At 50.6% G+C, this 13,323-nt stretch overlaps 2 protein-coding genes across 2 annotated transcripts; one reads left to right on the top strand and one right to left on the bottom strand.

The window, feature by feature from the left end:
- Positions 1–1,502: 1,502 nt before the first annotated feature.
- QC762_210140 (uncharacterized protein) lies at positions 1,503–3,578 on the top strand (the record flags this gene model as incomplete). The annotated part of the gene is made up of 3 exons (XM_062887917.1): positions 1,503–1,600; positions 1,913–2,033; positions 2,406–3,578. The coding sequence occupies 3 exons, from the start codon at positions 1,503–1,505 to the stop codon at positions 3,576–3,578; spliced, it is 1,392 nt and encodes a 463-aa protein (XP_062746095.1).
- A 6,166-nt stretch (positions 3,579–9,744) lies between these two features.
- NTH1_3 (alpha,alpha-trehalase nth1) lies at positions 9,745–13,126 on the bottom strand. The gene is made up of 4 exons (XM_062887916.1): positions 12,395–13,126; positions 12,269–12,332; positions 10,335–12,201; positions 9,745–10,276 (listed from the first exon to the last, which is right to left on the bottom strand). The coding sequence occupies exons 1-4, from the start codon at positions 12,563–12,565 to the stop codon at positions 10,129–10,131; spliced, it is 2,250 nt and encodes a 749-aa protein (XP_062746094.1). The 5' UTR covers positions 12,566–13,126; the 3' UTR covers positions 9,745–10,128.
- Between the last annotated feature and the right edge of the window lie 197 nt (positions 13,127–13,323).

Genomic DNA, 13,323 nt, shown 5'->3' with positions numbered 1-13,323 from the left:
TTGGGACGGTCAAACCAATCACCACTGAGCCCGGGTCGATCTCCACCATTCCCCCAGACCCGGGCCCGGGGTGGAGTAAGCCGGCTCCGGTCGCCCTGCTCCGAGACCGCCGGACTGTCAGTCACGGAAGCGGTTTGCTTGGGATATGTAACTGAGGCCCAGGAATTCGACAAAGCAAACAAGCCCAAGAATAGAGTCTCGGCTCAGCATTAGTCTTTAGCTAGGCATCCTAGCAATTTCACCTAGTAACGTATCCCACTTACACCATGCTCAACATCGGTCAGCTTCATCTCCCAGAACAGCGCTGTCGCAAGTCTGAAGAGACCGGAATTTTATGATGTTACCTGCCAGGCAGAACCCATGAAGTAAAACGCTATACGCGCCCCGGTGGTTAAAGACAACAGCTACGTAAGCCACTCGCGTGGTTGCGGCGCCGAGCATACCGAGACCCTGATTTGTGTGATGCCTGGTCGCATAGAGAATTAAAGCAAAAGGAAATGACCGTCCGCGAAGCTGGCGCGGCGGCTGACAGGGGGGGAATGTCAGTACCCTTACGAAGATGCTCAGATAGCACCTGTTGAACGTGACATTTGGTACACAGTTTGCAGACTTCCAGAAAACATCTGGTCCCTCAATTTATGTGCGCCTTACTCCTGACGGGAAGGATCACCTGCCTCACTGTACACGGGAATTCTTCGGGCTGTAGTTGATACGAACGGCTCATCTCAGGGGTATTGGTTTCATCCCTTCAAAAATAGTCCGGCCAGCTCGTCTGAGAGTGCCGTATCTCAATGTGACTGGTGAGGGGCACATCAGGCTATCACCATCACCTTATATCCAGCCACCATTGTTTACCCTCTATCGGCTGATGTAAGTCCGCAAACATTACAACAAAGATAATACTAGTGATCCAGCATTTCAAAATCTCAACAAAAAGACCCAAATAAAAGCAACCAGCTTGTAAGCTGCCTGACTGTGACTGCCCCTTATCGGTCACAACCCCACCATTGGGAAGCTTGGACAGAGACAGTGACTTATGCAACACAATGGCTGGATCGCACCAATCGCTTGCCGTCCCTGTGTCTTTGAACCTCGCACATGTCGCAGAGACAGACAAATCGGGCATGCCCGGTTCCAGCTTGAGCTCCTTTTCCCTTCTCACGGACAGTTAGGGGTCGAGGGTCGAGGGATCAAAGAAGGAGGGGTCTCTGCTCGTCCATCAGCCGGGAAACTTGGCCTAGCGGGCTTTCGCCCACTCAACATCACTTGACTTTGTCACGCCAAAAACCTGTTGAACATCATGTACCGAGTCTTCCAGTTCCTGCTTTGGCTGGTGCCGAGCCGCCGCCACGGCCATGCACAGCAGTCTGGTCAGGGGTGGCCTCAATGCTCGCTCGCTGACTGACTGCACGAAGGGTAGGTCACTAGAAGGAAAGGGAGGGGATAGCTTAAAAGGGTCAAACGGTCGGCGCATTTGTATGATACAAAAAGTCCAAATAGATATGCCCATCACATCCCTCTCGGACCCAAAACAAGAAGGAAGACACATTCCTCCAGGTTCCAATCAGATCTTGGCAGCGCCGGCGTGGGACGGCATTACGTCTTAAAACCCCGGTCCGGCTCTCCCCTCCTTTTATGTAGACTCGTCGAGCTCAAGCATCGTCATTCCCTGCTGATCACGATTTGAGCGCACCTCGGCAACCGCCCGATATCACAATCCCCAAGACTCACAAGAACAAAGGCAAAAGGCCCAGACCCGACAACGAGGACAACCCGTCAGCCCTTGAACTTGTTTCCCGTCCCGTCCGCTAAAAACAGCTTTTGCGCCCACCCAACATTTCAAATAGAAGCTGCCCAAACCTCCAGCTCTCGTTGCTGCTCTCGCAACCCGCACGGTAGCATAGCAGCATAGCAACGGGTCGACGGGAGCAGAGTTGGGCCCGAATGCGCCGCGCCAGATAATTCCAGACGCTCCAGACTCCCTCGTCTTGCTCAGCTGTTTCTTTCTGCGTCGCACCGCCAGCCGTGATCAGGTATGACCGCATCCCCATCTCCTGTCTCCTGCTCCATTGGTCTCGTCGGCGGAGACCACTTCACAAATCGATATACTCGCGGCGAATCGGGAAATTCGCATTGCTCACAGGCCGTCTCTTTTTTTATCGCGACACTTGCTTTTTACCCCCACCGCAACGTTCTGCCGAGATTGACAAAATTTCAATAACCACGTATTCAGACGACTTGCTGAGGCTGTGTTTTGCTAACGTCCTGGTTTGGCGTCGCATCCAGATTCTCAGAGAAGACTTGGAAGCTTTATCGAACGAATCCACCAAGGTCCCTGACTCCACCAAGCAGCCATCCCACTGGGATTGATCCACCTGGTGCTCCCCCGTTTAACCTGCCAACAGCCCCGAATCGCGACCAACTTCGACCTGCGCTTCATTCTCCAAACTTTCTACGAACTGCAAGACGAAACTCGCAAAATCGCAACCATGGCCGGAGCTTCAGCAATCACCTCTACTGGGGAACCTGTCCCTTTACCCACTCAACCCATCCCAAGCTCAAACGATGCGACCCCGCGCGCGGATGGAGATGAGAAGAAGACCAAGAAGCGCGGTCTCTTTGGGTTCGGCAAGAAAAAAGTAGAAGACGTCATCAAATCGACCTCCAAAACAGTCGCATCACCGTCTACTAATGAAACAACCTCCTCGCCAACAAGACGAACTGCTGCCTCTCCTATCCGCACAGAACACACCCATTACACCCCGTCCTCTCCCAGCCGACCCTTCGCCTCTTCTCCACGTCTTGCGTCCCCAGCGGGCAGCCAGATCTTTGAGCGCAACGTCCAAGAGTCCGCCGTCGCGCTCCCAACCTCCCCTGCGATCCCCTCCCATATTCAGACCGAGAACTACATCCCGCCCGTCCTTGACGCCTCCTCCGAAGCCATCACAGACACCCACCTTAACCCAGATAGTGTCGAGATCATCACACACGCCTCCCATCAGCCCGCCGCTGTAACCGTCACCGGCGGCGGCGGCGGCTACAACGAGCCCACATGGGTTGACGAGCTCGCGGCCTTCTCCCTTGACCGAGGCAACAGCCCCACCAACCCCGACAGCGCAAGCAACTACGGCAGTCTTGACACGACTGACGTCCGCAGGCTGTCATTCATCTCGTTTGCGGATGTAGTACAAGCCGAGCAGCAGTCTTTTGGCGGAGTAGCCGGCAGCAGGGAGAGCATGCACATCCCCGGACTGACCTCGTTAACCTCGCTCAACAACAATGCCAACCGGTCGCCTTCCCCAATCAGGTCGCCGGTGTCGTCATCAGCGGGTGATCCGGGCAGTAAGAGTGGAAGTGTGAAGGGGTTAGAGCTCAGCCCGGCGAGGAAGCCGCTCGGTAGCCCGACGAGTTTGATGGGACATAGCATCCCGCCTTTGGGGTTGAGTGCGGCGGGGGGGCCGACCGTGAGCGGGGAGTTGAGTATTGAGACGATGAGCCAGGCGTTGAGGAGGACAGGGAGTGGGGATTTGAGGGGGGGGTTGATGGTGGGGGCTAGTTTGCCGCAAAGTCCGGTTTAATCTCTCTTTATTTCTCTTTTTTTTTTTACATGCTTTGCAGTTTTTGATATCCATGTCGTTTTTGTTTTGGTTTCTTGAAAGAAAGGGTGTTTGATGAGAATTTTGATCAAGAGGGACTTGTGGTTTGTGTCGTTTTCTATTCGATTACTACTACCCCTTTGGACGTTTGGTATGCTGATGGGGTTTGGTGTTTGGTGTGTGTGTGTGTAACCAAGTTGAATACCACTTTTTGTCCCCCTTTGCTTCGTTTCTCTTTTTTCTTGCTTCGGTTCTTTCTGGAGAAGGGTTAAACAAGATTGGGTTGATGTGGAGGATCGAGAAAGATGCCCAACAGAAGGGAGTATGTTTATTTGTGACGGGTTATGAGCAGGATCTTTTCTTATCTTATTATTATTGATATCTTTTTGTCCTTTTATTGATACGAAATATTATCCGGTCAAAAGGGGTGTAAGTAGAAAGCAGGCAGACTTGTACTCTGTTTTATTTGCTATCGAGATCCCTTTGTTGTATGAAGTTCCCCGTTTCGTCCATTTATTATGGGTTTTGTTGAGCAATTCGCCGCCTGGGTTGTTGATATCATGGCGCCTTCTCTTCCCCGAAGTGGATGTGAACCGCCGAGGGTGAGTTATGACCGCGAGAGGGGCTAATGAAACTTCAAAGATGGTCAGCTAAGAGCTTAAGGAATGAAGAGCTGTGTGCGTGGTTAGGCAACCTACCCATGTACTCTGCCGATACTTGGATACGAGCTCGAGGTTGTCCGTAATAGCGATCATAAACAGGACACTCCAGTCCGGCTAGCCTTCTTCCTATTTCAGTGTTCTGTCGGGTGATCTCATCCGCCATGCGCTGATCCTTTTCCTCCAGGCCTGCCAGCTTTTGCTGCTTCGCCCCTATCCTGGCTTTGGTCTCTTTGATGACCTGGTCCTCCTCGTTGTATGTGCTGTCTGTGACGTGGGCGGGTACTCACAGGACTGCTGCGGTACCTCATTGACTTGACGGCCTGGTTCGAGCTGATGGATCTGTTGAATCTTCTAGGCCTCGACTTGTGGTACCTCTTGCGATCTTTGTGCTTGTAAAGCTGAAGAGTCTCAACTGAAGCCCCCATTCCACGCCGCGGAGGGTTACTCTCGCGGCGAGGGCAGATCCCTTGGTGCTAGTTGTGGTGGTGGACGCCAATATCGCCATGGTTGTGAGTGAGGTAGTGAGTGGTGCAGTGACTTGCTGGTCCTGGTCAAGCTGTGTATGGTAGACCAGAACTGGTCGTTGGTCGTAACGCAAATCAGGAGAGAAACCTCGGATCCCGATAATGCCCAAGGTCTTCATGCTGTGCCAAACTGACTGCTACGCCAGGGAACTCTGCTTCAAGGCATCAAAAGCTGGGTAGGAAGCTTCAGGTTATGTGGCTGAAGGATTGTTCAAAATCTATCTGTCTCACCTCCAATATGCTATGAGCTCATAGGCATTTAGCTTTCTTTGCGGGTAGAAGGGGGAGAAAATGAACGCCTAGGTATCTGCTCTACCGCCTTCTGTTGTGTCGAGGTACAAGGTTCAACCTTGGGGAGATGAACCCCTTCAGATGAGGTTGCTCTTTTTAACCTGGAGCTGCTTACCTGTATGGGTCAGACCTTCACCGGCTTTTTACTGTGAGCATCACAGTTCATGACAATGGAGTAATTGTCTTATGTAATGGTGAACTTTACGTGAGACAATCTGGTTACCGCCCTTCTCCTAGCGAGACTGCTTTTGGTTTCAGGGCCGAATGCAGTTACTGCGGGAGATACATTCTTCGCCTGCGCACCCAATGGAGGTGCCCGAGACGGCAATGAGTGTTTGGGCCACGAACGAGGCAAAAGCAACACCGCACCTAAATCGCTTATCTTGTTTTACTTTATTTGGAAATACCAGAAGCATCTTATTCACAAACATATCGCAAGTTAATTTTGACTTAATAGTGAGCAACCATATCAACGAATGCATCCGCGCTTCTACCTATCGCGAAAACGTCCGTAGTAATAGCTATTTTTCTTCACAGCAGTAATCGATTTTCTGACCGTGACAGCAATAGCTTTTTCCAGAGGTCTGTTCAAGACCTTTTTCATTTTTTCCATTTTTTTCACATGTGGGTGATATATCTTCTAGATTTGAACTTTTTTTACTAGAAGCAATAACAAAACAACAGAGTCTTATTTACAAGTCCAACTTTACTATGCTCCATAGCTTATCTCCTCCAGAGAAGCTTGCTGGTATATCTTCTACATATCGTCACATATCTTGTGTCCTTTATATTTGCAGTTTGAAGCTCTTGAAAATGCTGTTTATCCTTGGGATTTTGCAAAAACCATTTCAAAGCTTCAATCTTAGATCTATGAGCCTATGGATAATTCTCTGCATTATGACTTGAATACTTGCGACATAAGGCCTTTCGTCGTTGTATTTACTTTTGTATTTACTACGCTATTTTGCAAATAGCAGCGAGCTGTTGATAGACATCAATTCTATATCATTTTAAAAATATGAGATTATCCAAACTAACATGTTCAATATTGAGCTTAGAAAGAAAAGCTGATGCCATCGTCAAAGTGTGTCTGCTTAGATGCTTAAAGAAGAAAGCATAATATAAGCTTAGATGAATAACTAAGCGGCTCGAGACGAAAAAAAAAGCATTAGCAGACGCACTGAAATTTTTATTTAAAATAATTCCCAAATGAATGTTAAGCAGCTCCAAACAGTTAGCTAAATAAATATGAAACGTCTCCAAACAGCTGACCAAATATGCAAAACGCCAGCAAACGGGTTAAGTAAATATGACAGGCATTTGTGAATGGCTAAATAATATGTGTAAAACGTATAAAAACAGTTAACTAAATATGCATAACGTCTGGAAATAGTTAAGTAAATATGCAAAAACATCTGTAAACGGTTAAAATGATAAGGGCTTGGATAACTTTATAAAGTATAGTGGTTCACCATATTTAAATACCAATGTTTAACAGCGGACCAACTTATGTTTTTTATTTTGCAAAGATAAGTCCATTAAAGATCACTCACTATATGCTCTGGAATGTGGCGTTGGGCACTGGAATACAACCCCCCCCTCCCCATACTCTCACCCGCTCCCCTTCCTCGCTCTAGCATTATTCATCATCGTTTGCTCTCGAGCGCAACAGCAGCAATTCCACTCGAGCGACTTTGTGGACCAGAGTACTCTATCAGAGACCTCTCCCACTCTTGATTTCCAGTTCACCGACCCGAACAATACCACATCCTTCTTTTCTTCTTGGCCGACTATCCTGCTCCATGAGTAAGGTAACTGCCCTAGGTTTGCTTCTCCCTATGCGCTAGCGTTGTTCATCAGCAGCATCACATCCTTTTCGTCTGCCCTCGACTGCGGTAGCAGCAATCTCACTCGATCGAGAGCGTGCGGTCCCGAATACCACAGTAGATAGTCCTTCATCCCAGTTTTATTTATTATCTAGGGACATCAGCGGCTGCAACCGAAACACCAGCGGCTGCAATCGAAATATTAACTCTCATCAATCGGAGAAGAAAAGGGAAGTCTCCGGCTGTGTTTTCTTGATGTCTCTTCCTTTCCTCTTCCCTTTGCCGTCAACCTGACAGCTAAGCAGCTGCAGACGAAATTCATCTGGCAAAATCGAAGAGGCAGGAGCAGTAGAATTGTCTTTAGGAAAGCCACCTAAGTAAGGTTAATACTAGCATCCGTCAAGAGTTTCTTCAAACTCTTTGTTGCATTTCACTGGGTGTGTTGTCTTGATGCCATAATGCTCTTGCTGCTGAAGCGGCTGCAACCGAATCTATTAATTCTCCGCAGCCAAAAGCGTGAGAATAACGGGGAGGGCATCATTGTATCGTAAGCTTATCGTCCGCAATCGCAGCTCATCGCCTGCAATCGAAAAACGAAAAGGGGGCATATTTACATTTTCGTCCACAGTCGCCGAGGCAACGAACGGCTGGAATCGCTATAACGGATAAGTTAATAAAAGCTTAACGTGATCCACCATCGAGCGGGACACCCCATCGACCGGGACACTTTTCCAGACCACAACCACAACAAACTCTAAAATCCCATAAAACACTAATCAAATCAATTGCAGCTACTCAGCATCACTTGAAGCATCTGTTTCCCCAGCCTCTGGGCATGTCCTTGCATTGTGGCCAGTCTTGCGGCAGATGCCACAGTGCCGCGAACCCATCCGACGCCTCTTTGACGACCCTTCATTTCCGCTTTCGACGCGTCCTTCCGCTTCAACTACGCCCTTCTCTGCCATTATATCCCTAGCCTGGCTTCCATTAATGGCCCCTCCATCTTGGAGACGCGTCCGTTTGGCCCTCCGGCGCTTGGAAAGTGCTTCGTTGGCCTCCTGAAGTGTCCGTACCTCGGCTTGTAAAAGGGTCACCTGATGGGAAAATACCTGCATTCCTTTCGAAAGCTGATCAACAGCAGCTAAAATCGGAGTCGGAGAGCTCGACTGATGTCTTGCAATCCGAACTTTAATAAGGGTAGACTGCGAGAGGGCTTCGTTGGTAGTCTTGGGCGTCTTAAAGAACCAAGGTGTTGGTGGCCCATCAGGGGTCCCAGGGGGTTGGTGTCCGCAACTTGACATCTAGCTTCGAAAGGACGGCCTGCGGGTCGTAGGGGATAAGTCCAGACCCCCGAAAACCCCCGAGAACGTTTTCTTGGGTGAAAGTCCGGCTGAAGGCGGCTTTGAACGCAAGGAAGAACTCGGGCTTCGTGATATGCGTGATCCGGGCTTTGATGAAGTGCTCGATTTCAGCACCGTACATCTTCTTTAGGACGCTATAACAACCCACATCGAGAGGCTGGGTAAGATGCGAGGAATGGGAAGGCAGACAAATGGTGACAATGTTATTCTCCTTGCAATAGTCCTCGAATTCGGCGTTAACATGGCTCTCATGGCCGTCGAGCACCAGCATCCGATATACACCCCTCCGACGGTGTTTAGTGTGCTCATCAAAATGCTGCAGCCATTCCAGAGCAGTCTTATTATCTGTCCATCCGTTGGTTGTTGTTGCGACGGCCCAGTCGTCAGGTATCTGATGTTCGGAGTACCAGCTGGCGAGGTGGAAACGGCCCTTCACCACCAAGAAAGGCGGCACCACATACCCGTCGCCAGCAATAGTGCAAATCGCTGTCGCCCATTCTCGATTGCCCGGCTGAATAGCCTTTGGTTTGCCGACCCGATCGGAGCGCGTGACCACCATCCCTGGCCGTATCATGCCCATCATAAAGCCCGTCTCGTCGAAGTTGTAGAAGTCGCAGTCGAGGATGCCGTATTTCGCACGCATGTTGGCAACCAGTCGGAACCATGGCTCGATAATTGCAGGATCTTCACAGAGGCCTCTTTGATAGTCATAGACGCGATTAAAACGCGTCTTTAACTCTGGACGTCGGGTAACGAAGCGGTCTGGCCAGTTCTTTCCGACCTGTCGCGCACCGCGTTTCCGAAGCAGGAGATTGGCCATATCACCCACGTCGACAATCCGGGGCGAAAACCCTCGCGAATCTCGGTCGAGTACATATTGAACAATCACCTCCTCTTCTATCGTAGTCAAATTCGAACGTGCGTTGTAACTGTCGAACTTCGCAACTCGGCCCTTCATTCTCGCAGCAATTGTGGACTTGGGCACGTTGTATATTTCTGCGGCGCGTCGGATGCTCAAGCGCGGTGTTGATCGAATCGCATTGATCGCTAAAAGGACTCGATTTTCTGGCAAGCTGTCGGACATTGTTGTGATAGAGAAAACGCGAATTGAAGTTGGGTGGTTATAGTGGGAGAAAAAGTGTCCCGGTCGATGGGGTGTCCCGCTCGATGGTGGATCACGTTAGATGAAGTGTTGAGCGGCTGGGGTCAAAATCATCTCTGGCTGTCATCGATCATGTAAATTTCGTCGGCGGCTGCAAATGATATCTTTATAATGATGGGATGGAAGATGAAGAGGCCATGGTGCATCTGGACAGAGTGGAGGCCGCAAGGTGTCTACATATAGCTAGATAGGAGCTATAAAGGTAAAGCACCGAGCAAACAAGAGAGAGATGTGAAATGACTTAGAGGAAGCTTTTGAAAGATAGAAACTATCAAGCTCACAATATATCCTGACAAGAAGACCTCTTCGAGAGGCTTGAATACATCTTCAATGTCCGTTTCACATAACACCCCTACTATACCATCAAGCTCTCTTTAGGAAGCAATACCCTTTGAAATAACTTTAGGCGTTGGCATTGTGCAAAGCACCTTGGACCCTCAGCTAACATCCACTTCACTGTCCACCAGGCTGTCTCATGCCCTCTCACACTTGCCATCATGCCTCCATTCTCATCATTTCACCGACCACAACCAAAACCCTTGCTGGATCATCGCCACTCTGCCAATACCGGTGGTCTCTTCTGGGATATCTTCATTTTAGGATAGGTATGCAACTTTCTACAATTTCTAGTCGTCTTTTCTCTTCCCCAAAACCCATCCATTGCTCCCTTCTCTCTTTCCATTCTTATTGTTGACAGTTAAAGAATTTACACCAACTCCGCCAATGCTTTTGCCCTATTCTCCTCCACGGCCCTGATAAAAGTCTCATACGGCGTGAGCGTTCCCAGGGCTCTCCGCATGTGAGCATTGACAATCTGCAGGCCGTACACATAACTCGCGTTGACCCAGCCGAATCTAATCATTGTGTTAGTCATTATACTCAGCACCCCAACATGGAAGAATCAGAACTCACCCCTCCTTGGCAACACCCTTAAAGTCTAGCCCCTGATTTCCATACTCGGCGTCCACTCTGTGCGGATCAATAGGCCTTGTCACGTCGTACTTCTCCACCACCACCCCATTGAAGTCAACAAACGCCTTTGTAATCATGAACAGCCACTTGTACGCCAGTCTCTCGGCCTCTTCTGTGAAGCTGTACCGATACAACCCCGTCCACGCCAAAATCTGCTGTGGCGCCCAGCCATAGGGATAATCCCATTGTCTGTTAGGTCGCTCCAGGCCAATTTCACCACGACTCTCCTCAGTACCGGACAGCAACCCACCCACAGCCTCGAACTTGGGAAGGGCTTTGGTGACCATGGCTGCGGCCTGCTTGGGGCTGGCAACACCAGCCCACAGTGCCCAAAATGTCGTTGCGCTTTCGTACGAGCACTGCTTGCGGTTCGCAGTGTCGTAGTCAAAGTACATACCCTCCTGCTCGTTCCAAAGGTACTTGTCAATGGCCAACTTTCTCCGCTTGGCGCGGCGGTCCCAGATAGCAGACGCCTCGACGTGGTTGGGCTCCATATTGCCCACGCAATACTCAGCAGGAATGACAAGCTTGTCGTGGAACACATTTCGGATGGTGCGCGCAATGTCCGTTTCGTATTTGAAGAGGAGAGAGTTCAAGTCGATCGTGGCAAGGTCGGCACAGCAACCCTCAAAACGGTAAGTCGTATCGTGGCCCGACTCACGGACAGCACGATCGTGCATAAAGTAGTTGTCGAGCTCGGGTTCCTTGATCTTGCCATTGTTGTACCCCTCAACAAACTCCTCAAAGGTGCAGCCATGTTTCTCGACGTAGGGCTCCAAAATATGAACGAAATGGCCAGCCTCCGTCTCAGGAGGAACACCAAGACCCTCGGGCCTGTACCGTGAAAGACCTGTGACGGGGTCTAAACGCGGCTCAGCCACCCATACGCTGTGATACTCCTTGATGGCGGCCAAGATAGACGTCCGGAGGAACTCCAGAGCACCTGGCTCGTGCTTGATCTTGTCGTACACCCGGAGCGCCATGTCGGTCAGGAAAGGAGGTTGTGACCGGCAGAGGTAGTAGGATCGGGTGGCATTGAGAATTTTGCCGTAGTGCTTGATGCAAAAGCAAAAGTTCTGTACCATAGACTTGGCCAAGTCGACCTTGTCGTGCACCAGCAGACCCAGAGACTCCATGTAGCTGTCCCAGCCGTAAAGCTCGTTGAAGCGACCTCCTGGCACGACGAATGGCCGGCCCTTGAGCGTCTTCTTTCCAGTTTTGGGATCGACTTCCTCCTCCATGTCGACCGCGAGCAGACCGGGCTTGGAATTCATATCCCGAACCAGCTCAGGGGTAATCTTCTCTGGCAGGAGCTGCACATCGAGCCGGAGCTCAGGCCTCTCCTCTGCCACCTTGGTGTAGTATTCGTATTGCTCAGGAGCGCCCCGGGGAACGTAGATGCGTGGCCTCGGGTCGTCTGTCCAGTCCTTGGGATCCCGCGCCGCAATCTCAATGCTGGAGGCATCAATGCGGCGAGTGAGTCCCTCCCAAAAGTGATCACGAATCATTCGCGAAAGACGGTTGACAGGGTTCTCGTTCAGGCGGGCCTCATCGAGGATAATCTGCTTGCGGCCGTACTCTTTGGCGAGAGAGAGCTCCTGGAGCAGGTTGGACAACATGTATGTACCTCGAATATCGAATCTGTTGTGCCCATTAGACGCCGCAGTGCGGAGTGTAAGAACCTTGGGACCATTGTCCTCAATGGTGATTTGCATGTTCCCATCGGTATCCTCCTGTGACTGCAAGCTCTGTAGAGTAGGTTCGACTTGAATAAGGAATCGACGAGAATGTGGAATGGTGGATTCGTCTGAGACAGCATTGTCAGCACCAGCTCGTAATGTGTTTCGAAAATTGTGGAATATCAGAATACTCACCATGACTGCCTCTCCGGTAAGGCTCCTTCAGACCCATCCGCTCCATTTGCTTGAACAAGCTGTTCTGTTGCAGCCCAATGCTGGTCAGCCACACTAATCATCTCCATGAGCACAAGCAGAAAATACCTGTGAGTAGGTGCGGGTTCTGGCACCCGCCCGGGTGTTCAGATGGCGCTCATCGGCGGTGTAGTAGGTCCTGGCATCGTCGAAAACGCCCTCGTCGGTCGAGCCCCGGCTTCGGGGAGGGCCCGGTGGCGGGGCAGGTGGTGTAATCTCTGTGGTCGGGATGATAGGCATGATGGCAGTCGTTGTTTGAGGATCGGGGACTCGAGGGATTACAGAGGACGGGAGCAAAAGACGAAGTCAAGCTGCTGCTGAAAGGAGTGAGGTAAGGTGAGGTAGGGGGAGCTCTGGCAAACAAGGACGGGCTGGCTTGTGCTTCGGGCTCTGATGCGAGTGGCTGAACGCTAAAACAACAGATTGAGTGCTGCCGTCTGCTGCAGGAACTCGCTCGATTGTCGTCGTCTGTCTGTTCTATCCCAGAGAGGCTAAGGAAACAAGAAAAAAGAGGAAAAGGAGATAAGGTTGGAAGATGATGTGAAGAAAAGCTGGGGCGTTGCTGAGAGAGGGTTGAGTCTCAGACAAGGCGGCCTTTACGTTGGGTGTTGAGGAGTGTGCGGGCAGGAGGTGGAGGTGGTTATGCTGCAGGCGCGGATGCAGGTGGGTGTGCCACAGCTGCCCTGTCCGCCGACCAGGGGAGCAAGGAGGGTCCGAAATTGGGAGTCCCAACACTGCGATCACGGGGTCATCGAAAAAAAAGCAGCCACTAAACCACCAAGGTGCAGCAGATAAGCCTCAGTCATAGAATGCATTATCTATCTGTATCTAGTTTTCCTCAGCTGGATATGAGGGCGTCTTCAGCCTTGCGCCAACCTCGTCCCGTGTGCCCTTTGGGCGAACACCCGGTGGGGTGGTCTTCTTTGTTGTGCGTCACCTTGCACCTCGATGGATGCCCCTGATGCTGTGTTCCCTTGAAATCGATGTCGATGTCACTG

This window comes from Podospora pseudocomata (assembly GCF_035222375.1).
Source record: "Podospora pseudocomata strain CBS 415.72m chromosome 2 map unlocalized CBS415.72m_2.2, whole genome shotgun sequence".
NCBI lineage: Eukaryota > Fungi > Ascomycota > Sordariomycetes > Sordariales > Podosporaceae > Podospora > Podospora pseudocomata.
The sequence above is the reverse complement of the archived record's forward strand: the minus strand, read 5'-3'. Positions and strand labels throughout refer to the sequence as shown.